General features: G+C 40.4%; 1 protein-coding gene across 1 annotated transcript in view; it reads left to right on the top strand.

Moving 5' to 3' along the window:
• Positions 1 to 15,898, top strand: part of AP1M1 (adaptor related protein complex 1 subunit mu 1) — a gene marked incomplete in the record, with an annotated part of 1,516,013 nt that extends 1,500,115 nt beyond the window's left edge. Inside the window, 1 exon segment of the mRNA XM_044090737.1 lies at positions 15,485 to 15,898. Within this exon segment, the coding sequence (XP_043946672.1) occupies positions 15,485 to 15,507 (23 nt within the window).
• Positions 15,899 to 19,152: the final 3,254 nt, after the last annotated feature.

Here is a 19,152-nt window from a genome sequence, read left to right as displayed (position 1 = left end):
TACTTACTTCAAACTGATGGTAACAAAAACCCAGTCTTCTGCAAGACAAATTCTGCAGGCTCTGGGCTTCATTGCATCCTGCATCCTACTAATTCCATATGCAAAACTGCATATGAGGAAACTTCAGTGGTACCTAAAAAGTTTATGGAGTCAACATTCACACAGTCTGGAAACAATGATTCCTCTCATTCCCTGCCTGCAACAGGAGTTCCTGTGGTGGGCAAAGGCCTGTCACCAAAATATGGGACGGCCCTTCACTCTACCCCCTGCCAGCTAAACCTTAACAGACGCATCAGATTATGCCTGGGGGGGGCCCACATGGCAGGAAGATTCATTCAGGGCATATGGGCTCCAAAACAAATGCATCTACATATCAACCAGAAAGAGATGCTAGCTCTTCAAAATGCCCTAACAGCCTTCAAGGACTTACTACATCCAGGACAACTACTGATAAAGACTGACAACACCACAGTCATGTGGTATATAAACAAGCAAGGGGGCACACACTCTTACCCCCTTTGCAGATTAGCCATGGCACCGTAGGACACAGCTTTGACCTACGAAATACATCTTCAAGCTCAATTCCTGCCAGGAAAACAAAACACTCTGGCAGAGGATTTAAGCAGAAACCTTATGGATCCTCACCAGTGAAAACTAAATCCACAAGTCTTCAGCATGATGATAGAAAAATGGGGGAGCCCAGACATAGATCTATTTGCCTCTCCTCAAAATTATCAACTGAAAAGATTCTGCACAAGGACTTATCACAGACAAGCATGGAAAGTGGACGTCCTATCCTTCAGTTGGAAAAACCTATCAGTTTACGCCTTTCCTCCTCTGCCTCTTCTACCCAAGGTCCTCCTACAAGTCAGACGAGAAAAGCCAAAGGTGATACTAACTGCCCCGGACTGGCCCTGCCAATACTGGTACCCAATCCTAAGGAACTTGTCTCAATACCCAGCTTGGACCTTGCCTCAAATACCACAACTACTGACCCAGCAAAACAATCAGATCCTGCACAATCAACTACAGACTCTAAACCTGGCAGCATGGCTAATCAGGTAATCATACAAACAACACCTCTCAGTAAAGCTGTGATGGATGTCATTTTGGAAGCCAGAGGGCCTAGTACTAGAAAATCTTATGCTGACAAATGGAAGAGATTCTGTGCTTGGAATCCAGCACAAGGAACTGATGCAGCAGAACCAAATATTCCTCAGATATTACAGTACTTAACTGAGATGCTTGACAAAGGACCTATCTTTCTCATCAATCAAAATCCATGCCTCTGCCATTTCGGCTCATTGCAACACAGAGCCCACCAATCTTTTCTCATCCTTTGCTAAAACAGTATCTTTGAGGAGCCAAAAATGTAAGGCCCCCTAGAAAGATCACCATTACCTGCATGGAACCTCAATTATGTGTTGGAAAATCTCACCCTGCCTCCATTTGAACCAGCTGCTACCGCTGATATATAAAGTTCTTATCATGGAAGACAGCTCTGCTACTAGCAATTACTTCAGCAAGAAGAGTTTCAGAGCTACAAGCCCTCATGGCTGTAGAGCCTTTTGTCATATTTTACCTGGACAGGGCCTCTCTGAGGAAAAATCCTACTTTTATGCCTAAGGTGGTTTCCAGTGTGGCTCTTAACCAAACAATTCATCTGCCAACTTTTTGTCCAAATCTACAGAACAAAGGGGAGAGAATTCTTCATTCCTTGGACATTCACAGACAGCTAAGATTCTACTTGAGCAGGACTAAAGCTCTAAGAAAAACTGAGCAATTACTAGTGTCATATGCTGCAGGGTCAGAAGGAAAGGCTATTTCAAAGCAGACACTTTCAAAGTGGATAAGCCACTGCATCTGTTTCTGCTACTTACACCATGGTAAACCTGTGGCCAAGGGCATTAGGTCTCATTCCACCAGAGCTGCAGCTACTTCAGCAGCCTTTCTCAGAGGAGTACCAACCAACGACATTCTAGAGGCTGCTACTTGGAGTTCTGTTCACACCTTTACAAAGCATTACCATTTGCCTCTCTACTCTAAGTCCAGGGCAGGCTTTGCCACTGCAGTGCTGCAGGGCCTTATAGCTACACCTAATGCTGCGTAGCTCCAGCAACCCAACCATGGCTTTGGGATTCTACCCTAATGTAATGACTGCAACAGTGAAACATGAAGAACATAGTACAGTTGTGTATACTTACCATAAATGTAGATGTTTGAGTGTATTCACTGTTGCAGTCCAGGTTACCCTCCCGCCATCCCCCTGTCTTTCTGAACTTTATCTTTCCTTCACGATCTTCTTCAACCTATGTGGTATATTTGCTTGTAGATGAAAGTAAAGTTTAAATTGATGCATGTGTGTGTGTGTATATATATGTATATGTATATATATATATATATATATATATATATATATATATATATATATATATATATATATATATAGCGCTACCTTTTTGGGGGCACCTGACATCGGGGGCAAGAAAAACTAAAAAAATGGCGTCGGCTGAATGTTTTATACCCCTGACGACCTGACGTCATGGAAGAGAAGACAGCAACTGACACATGACCCAAGACTTTGGAATTCAGGCCGACTGAGGGCAACCTGCCAGCAGATTATCCAAATGTAATGACTGCAACAGTGAATACACTCGAACATCTACATTTATGGTAAGTGTACATAACTGTACTTATATAACTTCTTGCTAAAAGTATTAACATCTTTACACAAAGGTTTCAGCCCTGAGTAAGAAATACATAGAAGTGCATCCTGAACAGACACCAACCTCGTTAAGAACAGGAAAAATGATACTTCTACACAGGACTGAACCTACTAGCCATCCTAAAAACTATAGAGCAATAACTTACCTTCTGACAGTGTACAAACTATATACTGAAACTGATACAAAGTTTAGTCATTTCAAAGAAAACTTAAATCGTGGCAATAGAACAAATGGGTAACAAAAAGTCGTATGGAACAAAGGATAACTATTTGTTGCTAAATGAAGCCATAATGGAGAATTATAAAAAGGGGAAGAATCTTAAGTATGGCATGGACGAATTACAAAAAATGATTTGACAGCACACAGAGGATCACAGTCAGTCTGGGGCTGGTTTCTCCCTTTCTCTCCATATCCCCAATAAGACTCCCCACTGGCACAGCTATAGGGTCCAGATTTCAGCCTAGTAGTCAAGCTAAAACCTCCAGCACCCTCTCTGTCCAACCAGTGCTTCATGTCCCTGCCCAAGTAGCTGACAGACACACACACTTTGAGATTTGATTTAGCTACAGACACACAGACACGCCTAGGGAAGGCTGGCACAGGTTCTCCAGCTGTGCCCCCTTTCTGCCCAGACTATAAGGTACTACCAATTGCCACCAACCACTATCAGCTACTGTAAGGCACTTCCCAAAGGGGTGACCAGTTCCACTGTGTAATATTACTGTTATCCAAATAATAGTAAGTGTGATGAACAACACGACTATTGGAATGGCTTGGACAATATCACCAAATACATGCAAGTACTCTGGAGCTTAAATTATCTCTACACAAAACAGCCACAATTGAAAGGTTTAAAAATACATATTAATACATAAAACACAAGACTATACTCATCAATTCAGCACAGTGCTAATAGAGAGTTCAGAATTCAGGAAACATTAAAACAGTCTTGTAGGATAGTCTGACATAAATATAGAAAACTGCTAGACTAATCTGGCTAAATTCCTATCTAACTCTGAGAAATCACTGTTATAAATGCTACTTACATACAGAGCAAGCATAGTTGGTGAGCTGTTGTCAGAGCCAGATCTATACAAAATGCTCAATCTTTCTCTCTGAGAAAGTCTTAAATTGATAATACCCAGTAGTGCTGAGTTATTTCACATTACATCATTTGTATCACTTCTGCTTTAGTTCCCAGGCTAACAGAAACTCAAATTTTACATTTCTTTGTAAGCTGCACCTGGCCAGGAAGCCACATCAATAAAAGACACTTTTACATGTACATTCTGGCAATCATATCTGTCCCAAAACAATAGAAAGAATTTGCTAGCCCAGACATCCTGTCTCCGAGCTTGAGATCAAACAGTTGTAAGATTCCTTACTTAACAGCTTTCCTCTAGCAGGGTGCACTTTTTACATTTTTGAAGCTCAGTACAACTTCTAGTGTAATCATAACACATCATTCTCTTAATATTTGTAAAACTAGTATGTGGATTATATTAATATTTACAAATTACATAATTATTTACAAAATTCTATCTAGGTAGGCTGGCAGCCTTCACAACAGGTTTAATAACTGCATGTCTCCAGTCTTGAGAAATCTCCCTATATTTATGTGACCCTAGTAAATAATGAAGTGGCACTGCAAGTTCTTTCTGAAGTGCTCTCAGGTCATTGTTACTAATTCTGTCTCCTGTTTGTGCTTTGCTTGGGTCCGGTTTGCGTAGTTCTTTATCAATATAATCTAATTTGATTTCAGTGTCTGTGGTTACCTGGATATCACTAGGACAACTTATCACCTCCTGTGTGGAGCCAAACTGTTTTGTATAAGAATTTGTAAATATATCCATGATCTCTTGCCTTAGACTAAATTTTAGGATCTACATGCAGTTTATAAGTTTGTACATCTTTACTCCTTCCACATATTTATCTATAAAATGTTTTCATATTATGCAAATATCCTTAGATAAATTTTCTTCAGGTTTTTCTTAATTTTGTCTCATACTATGCTTAACTTGTTTGACCAACTTGTTTCAGTTTTCAAAGTTGTAGTTTGACCTCTTCCATTTCTTATATTTTTGTGTCACCATCCCCCTAATGTTGTATGCCTTGATACTGATGAGCAACATTTTTTGATTTTTTTTTTTTTTGCAGTCAATTTCTCTCAGAACTTTTGACATTCCTTTTGCAGTTTTTCCATTGAGCACATCACTCCAGTTAGATGTCCTTCAAGGATGCATCTGCAGTCATTACAAATGGGTTGTCCTGTCGTCAGGCAGCCCTTCGGTCGGCCGGATTCCAAAGTCTGGGTCTGGCCTCGGCTGGTGTCGCACTTCACCCGACGTCATAGCTGCAGTTCTTCGGGTATAAAGGCATCAGCCGACGCCATTTTCCTCAGTCTTTCTTGCCGCGTGGCGCCCGAAGCAGAAGCTGTTCGCAAGTGCCGGTCGGTCAGATCCAGAGATTACTACTACCGAATACTACTTCAAGACTTCTAAAAGCTAAGTACCCGTTGGGGACTCTTTCTTGCCTCAGCCGATGTCAGAAAAAGTGAATAACTGTTTAACTTGTGGGAAACAAATACCTCATAAAGATTTCCACTCTTACTGCTTACCTTGTTTAGGCCCAGACCACAACGTAGCAGCTTGTTTATCCTGTGCTTCTTTCAACCGACGGACGCTTAGACGTCGGTCGGAGTTTGCTGAACAGTTTTTCGGCTCAGATTTCGCGTACATAATGCCGTCGGATCCTCCGACTTCACAAATTGTTAAGAAACGCAAAGAAAAGGACCGACACTCGCGGTCCGCGGTTTCGGCCGAAACCACGGTTAAGCAAACCGCGAGTGTCTCGGCTTCGGCCGAAACCGAGCAAACGGTTCTATCTTCAGCCGAATCCATGACTACTACCGAGGCCCCTGCTAATCTGGTTGAATCGGCCTCTGAAATGCAACCTGCTACTGTGGTTTTACAAGATTTATCGGACACCATCCCTTTGGATGTTTCAACCCCTGCACGTGGTGCTGCTAGGCCTCCTGTAGCCATGTCCATAAAGGCCTTTGCCAGGGCTAAAGCAGCCAAAGCTTCTAAGTCTGTGCCTGTTAAGCCCCCCTCTCACAGACACAGTTCCAGTTCCCAATTACTCACTCTGGCAGAGGATCTCATCTCTTTGATAAGGGGATCCCAACCTCATCCAGACAGGGCCTCTCAACCTCCAGAAAAGAGACCTAGAGCAGAGCCCCCCCAGCCAGTGTCCTCAGATGATTCTTCTGATGATACAGATAATACAGACCATCCAGAGGCTCCTTTTTCTCCTTATGAAGACTCCGATGCTGAGGAATCGATTCCTTCTGCCTCTCCACCAGAGGAATTCTCCTTTGGGGAAACCTTACATGCCATGAGAGAACAATTCCAATGGCAGGGGCAAGATTTCTCAGATTCAAGGAAAAGGCTTAGGACTTTTTTACATTTACCTCAACATAGGCCTTTAGCTATACCTCCAGTTCTTCCTGTTGTAGATGATGCATTTAATGATGCTTGCACTGCTCCTGATACTTTGCCTCCAGCCCCTGCTAAACCCGATAGGTACTACAGGGTCCCGGACACACATCACCATTTATACAAGGCTGCTTTTGCAGATCCCGAGACTATCTCCCAGGGGCCTAAGGCAGTAGCTTCGACCTCAGTTAAAAACCCTCTACCATCTGAAAGGGAATCCAGGTCCTTAGAGAGATGGGGTAAAAAAAAAGTATACACCTCTGCTACTCTCTCAGCTAGGGCATTGAACTGTCAGTTCCATATGATCCAATACCAGGAGTTTATGCTTGATCAGTTAACTAAGAAACTGTCCTCTGATGATTCTTTAGATAAGAAATGTTTTAGAAATGGTACATAACATTCAGCAGGTTAGTAACCATTCTTTAAAATGTGGCTATGATGCACTGGAGGCTTCCTTTAGATCAGCCATGACTGGCACAGTTATAAGAAGGCATGCATGGTTGAAAGAACAGGTTTTGCCGGATCATGTTAAAGCAAAACTGTTAGATGCTCCTATGGATAAGGTCAATTTATTTGGTTGTCCTGCTCAGCAGGTACTGAAGAAAATGGAAGAGAAGGCAAAATCTGTACAAACAGTGAAAGATTTCTTACAGGTTCAGCCTCCAAGGTTTAGCAGGAACTGGCCTTCCAAAAATTGGTCCTTTCCAGACTCCTCTAAAACACAGAGAGGCAGGAATAGGCGTTCAAGAGGCAGAAATCAATCCAGAGGAGGTGCCTACAGGGGACACCAGTGGCAAGGTAACAACCAGCGAGGCACAGACACAACTACTACCACTGCAACAGGACAATCACAGTGACTTGGCTCTGGCACCGCCTACCAGGGAACAAATAGCAGCACCCTTAGGCGGAAAGTTAACCTTATTTTCAAAAAACTGGCACAAAATCACAAGAGACAAGTGGATTTTGCAAACTATAGACCAAGGCTACAGGTTTCATTTCCATACTTTACCAGGAAAAAGAGGAATGCCAAATTTACCACCAAATCAAAAGACAGAAGCCCTGAAACAAATAGCTCAATTAGCAAAGATGAGAGCTGTGGAAAGGGTACCATCTATGGAACAAGGAAAGGGATTTTACTCCAGACTATTCCTCGTACCAAGAAAAGAGAAAAGTTGGAGGCCTATTCTCGACCTGTCCGCTTTAAACACATTCATCATTGTTCCAAAATTCAAAATGCTGACCCTTCAGCAACTTCTTCCCATGCTGGGCAAGGAGTATTGGCTGGTGACTCTAGATCTCAAGGAGGCATACCTGCACGTCCCCATACGACCAAATTGCAGAAGATACCTCAGATTTCTTGCAGGATCAGAGCATTATCAATTCTCAGCATTGCCCTTTGGCTTATCTACTGCGCCCAGAGTGTTCACGAAATGCCTGGCATCAGTAATCGCACACTGCAGGCTTCAGGGAATCCAAATATATCCATACCTGGACGACTGCCTGATACAAGCGGACAACAAAAACAAGCTAACAGAAGACTTACAAAAAGTCATTTGCTTACTGCAAGCCCTGGGATATACAGTCAATTTAAGAAAATCAAGACTGATACCATCCCAAAGAATAACCTTCTTAGGTGCAGAATTGGACACAGTAAAACAGATGGCATTCCTAACTGCAGAAAAACAAGAACAACTTCCTCTCTACTTCCTGGCATTAACAAAGCAGAACAAACTAACAGCAAGGAAAGTACTGCAGGCCTTGGGCTTCATGGCATCCTGCATAATCCTGGTCCCTCATGCCAGACTGCATATGAGAAAGCTACAGTGGTACCTGAAGAATTTATGGTCTCAACACAAGCACAGCTTAGAAACCGAAATACCATTAATCCCATGCCTGAAACAAGAGTTCCTATGGTGGGCTCAGGCATGCCAGTCAAACACAGGCTTGCCCTTCCACAGCATCCAACCAAGCCAAACCATCACAACGGACGCCTCAGATCTCGGTTGGGGGGCCCACATGCTGGACAAGTGCATTCAAGGCTTATGGACTCCAGATCAGCTGCACCTGCACATAAATCAAAAGGAAATGCTGGCAGTGAAACTAGCAATCCAGAATTTCAAACCATTCCTCCAAGAAGGGCAGTTGATAAGGACAGACAACACCACAGTCATGTGGTACATCAACAAACAGGGAGGCACTCATTCATACCCTCTATGCCGGATGGCACTGGACCTATGGAATATGGCTCTGAGCTACAACATTCAGTTACAAGCAATTTTTTCTACCGGGAAAAGAAAACATCCTAGCAGACATATTAAGCAGAACTACCTCGGATGCTCACGAATGGATGCTACACCCGGACATGTTCAAGGTCATCACAAGGAAATGGGGACTACCACAAATAGACCTATTCGCATCCCCACTCAATCACCAGCTCAAGAAATTCTGCACAAGGACATACCACCCACTTGCTTGGAAGGTGGACTCTCTATCCTTCAGTTGGAAAGGCCTGACAGCATATGCATTCCCACCTCTTCCTTTGATGCACAAGGTGCTATTGAAAATCAAAGAGGAACGTCCAAGAATCATTCTGATAGCTCCAGACTGGCCAAGACAACATTGGTACCCATTACTGAGGAGCATGTCTCTGGGGAAAATGTGGACTCTACCCCTGATTCCCTTGCTATTAACTCAGAGCGACTACAACACCCTACATCCAAACCTGAAAACTCTGCAGCTGACTGCCTGGAACATTACATAAGAGCAACTAACCCAGATTTATCCCAAAGGGTTAAAGACATTATCCTTGAGGCCCGCAGACCTTCAACAAGAAGGAACTATGCAGGAAAATGGAAAAGGTTTCTCATTTGGAGTACTGAAAGGGGAAAAGATGTCACAGGTAGACATTGCCAACATCCTGGAGTATTTGGCAGAGCTCTTCCATACAGGCCTGTCCTATTCCTCCATCAAGATACATGCATCAGCCATTTCTGCAGAATACAGCTTCGATCCCCCTGTCTTCTCACATCCTCTACTCAGGCAGTTTCTGAGAGGAATTAAAAATGTAAAACTTCCTAGGAAACCACCATTACCAGCTTGGGACTTGAACTTTGTGCTAGAAAAATTGACACTCCCCCCTTTCGAACCAGCAGCAACAGCAGATCTTCAACACCTATCCTGGAAAACTGTCTTTCTGCTGGCAATTACCTCAGCAAGAAGGGTTTCTGAGCTACAGGCTTTAATGGCAGTACAACCCTTCCTAATCTTCCATCAAGATAGAGTGTCCTTGAGAACAAATCCTACATTTATGCCTAAGGTGGTATCCAGAGTGTCTTTAAACCAGGCTATCCACCTACCTACCTTCTTCCCCAATCCACAGAACAGTGGGGAAAGACTGCTGCATACCTTGGATGTACATAGACAGTTGCGCTACTACCTGGACCGAACCAAAGGCAATAGAAAAACTGACCAGCTTCTGGTAGCATATGCAACAGGAAGGGAAGGAAAAGCAATTTCAAAACAGACAGTCTCCAAGTGGATAGGAAATTGCATCAGATTCTGTTACTCCTACCATGGAAAGCAAACTCCACAGAACATAAGGCCTCATTCTACAAGGGCTACAGCCACTACCACAGCTTTCTTACGAGGAGTGGCTACCAAGGACATTATAGAGGCTGCTACTTGGACCTCCGTGCATACATTTGCCAAGCATTATAACTTACCTTTATACTCTAGATCCCGAGCAGGGTTTGCCACTGCTGTTTTGCAAGGGATCCTAACTACACCATAATTTCTTCTTCCTCCTCCCCTAGTTTGGCTGTGGTATTCTACCCATTTGTAATGACTGCAGATGCATCCTTGAAGGACATAGTACAGTTTTGTACCTACCATAAATGTAGATGTCCGAACAGGAATGCATCTGCAGTCGGGATTACCCACCCTCCTTCCCCTCTGTGGTACTCCTAGGGTATTTGCCCATCTAATAGCTAGCTGGGGGGGATCTCTTATGGTGTATTTGTTTGTATATATGTACATACATGCTTATTTTTTGTGTTTGCCTTCTACTATTTGGAAACATTGGCATTTATCCAAAATTTAGCTATCCAAGAGGGCACCTGGGGCAAGAAACACTGAGGAAAATGGCGTCGGCTGATGCCTTTATACCCGAAGAACTGCAGCTATGACGTCGGGTGAAGTGCGACACCAGCCGACGCCAGACCCAGACTTTGGAATCCGTCCGACCGAAGGGCTGCCTGACGACAGGACAACCCATTTGTAATGACTGCAGATGCATTCCTGTTCGGACATCTACATTTATGGTAGGTACAAAACTGTACTTTTTACATAGTGACTGTTATGCTTCCATATAATCTGTAGTACTTTCTGTATCAAATGCAGTTTCCCTTAAGAGCACACAGAGACCACAGTCAGTCCGGGGCTGGTTTCTCCCTCTTTCTCCAGATCCTCAGTAAGACTCCCCACTGGCACAGCTATAGAGTAGAGATCTCAACTGAGTGGCCAAGTCAAGACCTCCAGCTCCCTCTCTGTCCAACCAGTGCTTCATGTCCCTGCCCAAGTAGCTGACACACACACTCTTTGATGTTTGATTTACACACACACACACACACACACACACACACACACACACACACACACACACACACACACGTGCGTGCCCTAGGGAAGGCTGGCACATGTTTACTAGCTGTGCCCCCTTTTGTCCAGACTATAAGGTAATCACTGCCACCAGCCAACTCCTTATCAGCTACTTTAAGGCCCTTAACAAAGTGTGCCCAATCTTATTGTGTAATTTATTTATTTTATTTTATTTTACATTTGTTGACCGGGCTAGTCTAGCTGGAGAAATTTCCATTTTCAGTAGAGGCCCGGGGAGAAAAGCTCCACAGAGTGAGATACATTCAGAGATAAAAAAATTAACATACAGAGAAATTGTCATACAAAAATGTAATAGCAGTATTCATTATAATGAAAATCTAAGAGTTAGTAATCGAGTTTGCAAGCAAACATTAAAAATAAAAGATAGCAAACTCTTCTATATAAATAAAAACTACTACAAGAGTTAGTTACTAAAACACTCAATACAATTGAATTCTCAATTAACCAGTTGAAAAAATACTGAATAGATTAACATAGAAAGGAGTGAAGGTAAGGAGAATAAGGTGAGAAGAGAGTAAGGGAAAAAAGTGGGAATAGAAAGTGGTGAAAATAAAGGAGCAAGTACTGCAGAAAAGCAGGTAGAGAAGTAAAGGGACGAGAAAAGAAAGACAAAAAAGTAGGCAGAGTAGAAAGGAGAAGAGAGATGGTTTTATTTAGGTAGTAATAGTGATGGACTAATCAGGTTTATTACAGGAGCAAAGCCAGTGATTTTGGAAATGCACTTAAATGTTCTGTTTGAAAAGAGGCAATGAAGTTATCTTTGTTATGCTAGTGGGTAACAAATTCCATTTTGTCCCTATAGCATTGGTAAATAGAGAGTCACCAGCATTGTTATTTGATTTTGTTGAACTTGTCAGAAGTTTGCTGGAAGAGCGGAGAGAGTTGAGATTTTTATAAGGGGTTATGAGTTGAGAGTATGGGGGTATTATTAGGTTGGTATAGTATTTTATGGGCAATGCAGAGTTGATGGATTAGAAGATAGTTTTGAAACTCTGGCCATCCTAGAAGTTTTAAGTTGAGGCAGTGATGAGTTTTATAGGGATTACCAGTAGCAAAAGCGGGCAATGTTATTATAACAGGTTGCCAGTTTGTTAAGGCTGGTTTTTTTGAGGTTGGTGAAGATAGGTGCAGCATATAGAAGAGTTGAAATAAGATGAGAGTGAGCAATCCGTGTTCTGGTAGATGGTGTAAGAAAAGGTCTGATTCGATATAAGGATCCTATCTTTCTGTTAACTAGTTTTATGGAGTTGTTAATGTGTAGGTCGAAAGAGAGATTATTGTCAATTGTAATACCTAACAATTTAGTTGAAGTGTCGGGTAAGATAACAGTGGCGCTGTTTGAAGAGATGGAGAAATGTAAGGGAGGTTCTAGATGTGGGAGTAAAAAGAAGTTTGGTTTTTTTGGCATTTAGTAAGAGGAAACGGCTAGAGAACCATGTTTCTACTGTACTGAATACTTTTTGGGTGAGAGAGATTAGTTCTGGGGTAGATGGAGCTGAGCAGATGAGTGTCGAATCATCTGCATATTGAATGCAGGTTGCTTGAGGGATTATTGTTTGAAGATCATTAATGAAGAGGGAGAAAAGAAGTGGGCCAAGGATAGAGCCCTGAGGAACTCCAATGGAAACAGGCAGGAGAGAAGAGATGTGGTTATCCCAGAGAACAGCTTGTTTTCTGTTTGTGAGGTAAGATTTAAACCATTTAATGGCTGGGGCATCAAATGAGATGGATTCGAGAGTATTGAGTAATAAGGGGTGGTTTACCATATCGAAAGCTTTGGAGAGGTCAATGAAGAGGGCAGAAGAGAGTAGGTTGTTGTTTCGGTTCTGGTTAATAGTCTCTACAAAAGAAAGCAGGGCAGTGGTAGTACTGTGATGTGGTCTAAAGCCATGTTGGCAGTTTGCTATTATGTTATGTTTTGAGAGATATTGTACAAGTTGATGGTGGATACACTTTTCCATAATTTTGGACAGAGGTGAGAGGAGAGCAATAGGCCTATAGTTGGAGTAGTCAGTTGAGTTTCCACCTTTGTGAAGTGGGATTATATGAGATATCTTCCAGACTTCAGGGATGATTCCTTCTCTAATTGTCCTATTTATAAGAATAGATATAGGATATGCAACAACCTTAGCAGCCTTTTGAAGAAAAAGGGAAGGGAGTTTATCAGCAGAGGGGGTGCATGGTTTTAGCTTGAGAAGAAGTCTGAGAATATATGACGTGGAGATAGGTTGTAGAGAAAAGTTAAAAGAGGAGTTGGTTAGTTTACTTAGAGGACAGAAGTTGTTGGCATTAAGTTGTTTAGCTTGTAATATTAATAAAAATGGTAGTATGACCAAGAGCAAGGCTATTAGAAGTGGACTACACAGTGTCACCAAATAAATATGCAAGTACTCTCAGAACTTAAATATCTCTACACAGATCAGCCACAATAAAAGTTTTAAATATATTTAATAATAATAAGAGAACAAGACGCTGAATATATATATTCACAGTGACATCAGAGTTCAAAACCACAGGAAATATTAAAAACAACATTGCAGGACAGTCTCAAATAAAGAAAACCATCTAAACTATGCTTCACTGTATTCTTGACTGAATGTAAGATAATTACTATACCCTAGTTAACTTAAGAGCAAGGCAGATGTGAATGGTTCTGGTCGTTGTCAAGTCTAGGATAGTGTACAGAATGCTGTCTCACTCCAAGAGACCTCTCAAATTAATACCTCAAATATTACTGCTGGGACAGCTTGCAGAATGACATCACTTCTTGTGATCGGATTCTATCCTAGGTGAAACCCCCACTGCTGGGAAGCTGGCAGCGTTTAGCATCTATCTATGAAAATACATAGACCTTAGATCTTTGGCAGATGCTGGAAGTCGTAAAACAATTGCACCTTTCAAGGCTAGTAATTATTTCACAGGAGAAGACACTACAGAAAGCTCCCTACTTTTAGAGAGCGTCTGCTTGCTGCATTGAAACTGCAAGATATCTTTTATTGCATAGCCATAAAGTAATTTAATTTCAGCTATTTTTCTGAAGTTAACCTCTTGTATTCCAGTTTCCACTGTTAAAATATATACATTTAAACAGTTACAATAGTGCATGTACACTTTTGTTCTATTCCCGTAGGGCACATGGTGGTTACATTTTAAGCACAAGCACTGTATAAAATACGATAGACAGGAATGTGACTAAAAAATGAAAAGGTGAGACCAGCACTGCACAGGAAAATCCAAAGCTTTAATTGACAAACAGATTAAGCGCTTTCTTCCCTCTAAGTAGGCCCTACTTAGAGGGAACAAAGCGCTTAACCTGTTTGTCAATTAAAGCTTTGGATTTTCCTGTGCAGTGCTGGTCTCCACTTTTCACTTTATAAAATACCTTTTCATCACATCTGTACAAACCTAGTTTGGTATACACATGATATACAGTTCTAATACAGTGGTAACACAAGCATCTTATATAAATCATGCTGATATTCACAAATGACATGTAATTTGCAAAATTCCATATAGCTGGGCTGGTAGTGTCTCCCTTTGTCACATTGACAGTTGCACATTTTTTCTCAAAAGCAGTTTCAGAATTGTCCTTAAATCAGTCTATTAATATCCCTGTTTTCAGAACAGTATCCAAGAAAGAGAGTTCCTTAATATCTTATATGTGCACCATCTTATCAGGTTTTATTTTAAAGAAGGTGCAGACATTTTTTCTTGTCTTTGCTGTGGAAGGAGGGTCTTGTAGCCAAGTAAATTCAGAGGATAACTAACCACATTGTCTTTTGTCATCAGGGGGGAACACCCCCTGAAATACTGGTATGGTATCATCCCACCAAGGGTGTGACTCATACTTGTGCTTTCTTCAGAGATGCTTCCATTGAGAGTGTTAGTGCTGCCGACACTAGGTAATCAATTTACTTTTTCAACAAACATTGCTAGGACTGTGGTTCCAAGGGTCACACTTCGCTTGGCACTGTGATTCCTGTGGACTTGATTTTTATGAGCTTTGCTTTTTGGCTTTCCTCCAGCTTCAGTCTTATATTAATTTTCACTGCCGTTTTCCATCTATTTGAAGTTATCTGTAACAGATATGTACTTATTGTATATTTTATATGTGAGAAGGTTCACTTCATTTGATGCATATTAAGTTTCTCATAGATCAGCTTATATGGTGAATATGTATCTTATTTATGGTAAGTACCTCAAACAGCCATGCTTTCATTTTATATTGCATTATTAATATACATTATTTTATTCTGTATGTTCCCAAGATCATGTGTGAAAATTGCAACATTCAGCAAATTCACCTGGTTACTAAACAATTAAGTAAGACCACATAGAAATTGGGGAAGTAAAAGATGAATTTGCAGGCATTTGTAGAAGCTAACCTTTGGGGAAAAAACATTTTGCCTTTAAGTTTTAATTTTTACATAAAATATAGTAATGTTTGCAAGAATATGACGCTTAGACTGTGTACATTGTTGTCATTATGCTTGCTTATGTTGAATTTATTTTTTCACAGGTGAGGTCTCAATTTTAACATCTCTCATGTTTTTGATTTTTTTCCTGTTCTGTCATCTCTTTCAGATTATCAGTTGCGGACACAGTAAGAAGGAATGAGCACTTTTACTACCATGTCATCCAGTGAATAGTGATTTGAAAATAGCTGCCACATTTGAAGTCTGTGAAAGTTTGCATTGGTCTTCAGATGTAATTGGCCTGTACAGACTAAAATATTTTGCAGCAAACAGTGTTGAGCAGCAATTTTTAGTAATGAAGAACACCGACATTTTCGGTACTACTTGCATCCCTTTATGAAGGAAAGACAGAATGTGAATTCTTTTCTCTGTGGACTGTATCACAAAGCAGGTGTAGCCAGTGTCCTGCGTTATACCAGACCATAGTGGTATTAAATGAAACGTGCACCTGAAACTTATGTACATAGGTTAACAAAGTAATTTCCTGTTAACAGTAAATAAACTATCAACATGAGAAACTTAATATGCTTTTTCTCACAATGTCTTTACTTGAGACTGTGGATAATGAAGTTTAAGTTGGGGGTCATGAATGGGGGAGTGTATTTTGCAGTTTGTTGGTCAGTGACTGATTGTTTAGATATTTGCAGCTGTTATGTAATTTCTGTTGTCTGTTTTTGTTGTCTCTGTTTTAGGTATGCAGTTTCTTCCTTTTGTGGAAAACTCCTGAAGAAAGTCCCATTTAAAGGTTTTAAGGCTGTATTCTTCCATCCCTTGCTGTAGATATTTGTAAGAAAAGTAGATTTTCCAGGACGTTGTAGCAAGAAATGAATTACTTTTATTGAATGGCTTTGGGGATCAGTGGTCCTCATTGGGTAATTTTGATTCCTAAGAAAAGAAGTAATAGTACAGGAAGCACCCAGTAAAAAGAAGAGCACCTATTCCACTGCAAAATCTGTGCTTCTGAAATAAAATTGTTTATTGGAGCTGTCATTTTTTTTCTTCTCACTATAGTTTATCTAGAGCTACTGTTAGTGAGTGGGGAAAATGAAAATTTAAGAGAGCTAGTTAGAACTGTAATGTCTTGGACTGTACTGAAGTGAGCTAAATACTTTATGCTGGCTGTTTTTATGTATTAAGTCATTTATTTGATCACAGCCAGACATCTGAGTTCTGTAAGCACGTGTGTGTGCGCACGTATTTGTACGCTTGTGTATAACTGTGACTGACTGTGGGGTGGAAGAGTTGTAATGCTTTGTACTGTTGTGTACCTGACAACAATGACTTAAAATGCATTACTGTTACGATTTATGTATTTCTTCATTCATTTGTTCAGAGTAAAACACCTAAACAGTCAAAGTGGCTGTAATTGTAGACTATATATATATATATACATATATATATACATATATATATATATATATATATATATATATATATATATATATATGTATGTGTGTGTGTGTATATATATATATATATATATATATATATATATATATATATATATATATATATATATATATCTTGTGATTCTCACTCATAATTTAACATTCTCTCAGTTAAGGTTTGAAGTTCCTGCTGGAATCTCAACAGTTTACATTTCCAAAAATTATGCCTCCAGTCCCCTATCTGATCTTGTCCACATTTCCAAGCCAGCAGCCTTGCCTATGGAGCATTTTATGTAACCTTTCAAGTGTGTATAAATATGTGAAGACACTTCCATGCAAATATTCTGACGTTTTTTTATTTGGTCACCATTTTAGCAGCACTACATGGTTGCTTCCATCTTTTGTTTGTAATTTCTTCCCCCTTTAACTTTTGCAATACATATATTTGCTTACTCTTAATTTTTCCGTTCTTCGACATTATTGCTTTTTATAATCTACTTTAGTCTTTTATTGTTTGCCTCTTCTGATCCTGGTTCTGTCAAGGGTTGAACAATCTCCGTTATCACATATCCTTTAATCCATGCTTCCTAGTCATATTCTTTCAGGATTCTATACAGTCCCCAATCTTTTATGAAGTCCATATTCCTTGGCTTATGTTTCTCTAGAAATGCCTCCTGTTCCACCCTCCTACCCCATAATCCCAAATATAATTCTCTGCATCTCTACTTCCTAATCTTTTCATTAGAGATGTAATTGCTATCCCTTGACTACCTAGCCTCGTGGGCCACACATCAAATTTCCAGACAGAAAACTTTCTTATTCATTACTTTCAATGCATTTCAATATACTTGCCACAGATGCCACTTATTCTATTCCATGCCTAATTCCCATGATTACAAATTCAATATTTATACTTTCTGACTAAACTCTCCTTGCCCAGTAATCATTTTCCATTTTAGTTGAGGTTATTCTGTAAACAATATACTATTCCTAATTGGGCAGCCCTGAAGTACAGTTGTAGGTTCAGTACTGCTAATCCTATCTTCAACTGGTAATGTCCACCATTCCACCCATGAGCCCTTTTCCTCCCAGGTGTTGTTTATTGCTTTGCTCAACTGTCCCCAGAAACATTCCTTGAGTCATACATAAATGTTTGGGATAAATACATTTTCAAGAGAATTATAAGAGTCTCACTTGCACTCACTGGTGTCTGTTTAATTGTATTACCTTTCACCTGTTTGACAAGTTAGTCTCCCCCAACATGATTCAATTAGGGAGTCTTGAGTTTCTTACTCTCCTTGCTCCCAAATATCTTCATGTAGTGTCCCCATAGGTATGGGCACTCCTGTACCCAATTTAGTGTTTGGGATAAATACATTTTCAAGAGAATTATAAGAGTCTCACTTGCACTCACTGGTGTCTGTTTAATTGTATTACCTTTCACCTGTTTGACAAGTTAGTCTCCCCCAACATGATTCAATTAGGGAGTCTTGAGTTTCTTACTCTCCTTGCTCCCAAATATCTTCATGTAGTGTCCCCATAGGTATGGGCACTCCTGTACCCAATTTAGTGTGGGCAGGTACTTAACATGCATTGCCTTTGTTTTATCTTCATTAATTTTATACCCTGATAATTTTGTAAATCTCCTCAGAATTTCAAACGGTTTCAGAATATCCAGATTTGGTCTTAAATAGATAAAGTATCCCATCATCTGCAAATCATTTTGTTGTTCCCGCATTCCCACCCCTGTATATTACTGTATCACATTTTTTGTGCCAGTGGTTCCAGATATATGGCAAGTAGTAGGGGGGGGAGTGGACATCCCTGCCTTTCCCCACTAAAGATATCAAATTCCAGTGTTAATGCTACCATTTGTTTTGATCAATGCACTAGACCCATCTCCTGTCTTATTAAAATAAACTCTAATGAAAAACCCATTTTGTGCATCATTTCACATAGATATCTCCAAGCAACCTATCATAAGTTCTCTTGGCATATAACTCCACTGACCTTTCTTTTCCATTCTTCTCCATTTATGTTGTACATTTTTAAAATATTGTCAAAGGTTTACCTGTTCACAAAAAAAAAAAAAACATTGAGCTATGTTAATTTTAGGGAGAATTTTGGCTAAACCGTTTGATTATTTTGCAACACATAAGTTATAACTGGGATTTGGCACCAGGATCGGGCAATATGAACTCAAATTCACTGTTACTTTTTCTCCTCAGTACTATATTAAATATCCTTCACCATAAGGAATAATTTTTAATTTGCATTCTTTCCACACTTCTGTAGGGAACCCATCCTCTCCAGGGAATTCACCCATAACCTGAGCTTCATTTGCACCTGTTTCTTGCTGTGTTACAGGCCATTACAGGTCTAACTAGCA

The sequence above is a fragment of the Protopterus annectens genome, chromosome 13.part0 (assembly GCF_019279795.1).
Source record: "Protopterus annectens isolate FY-2018-M chromosome 13.part0, PAN1.0, whole genome shotgun sequence".
NCBI classification, from domain to species: Eukaryota; Metazoa; Chordata; order Ceratodontiformes; family Protopteridae; genus Protopterus; species Protopterus annectens.
The sequence above is the reverse complement of the archived record's forward strand: the minus strand, read 5'-3'. Positions and strand labels throughout refer to the sequence as shown.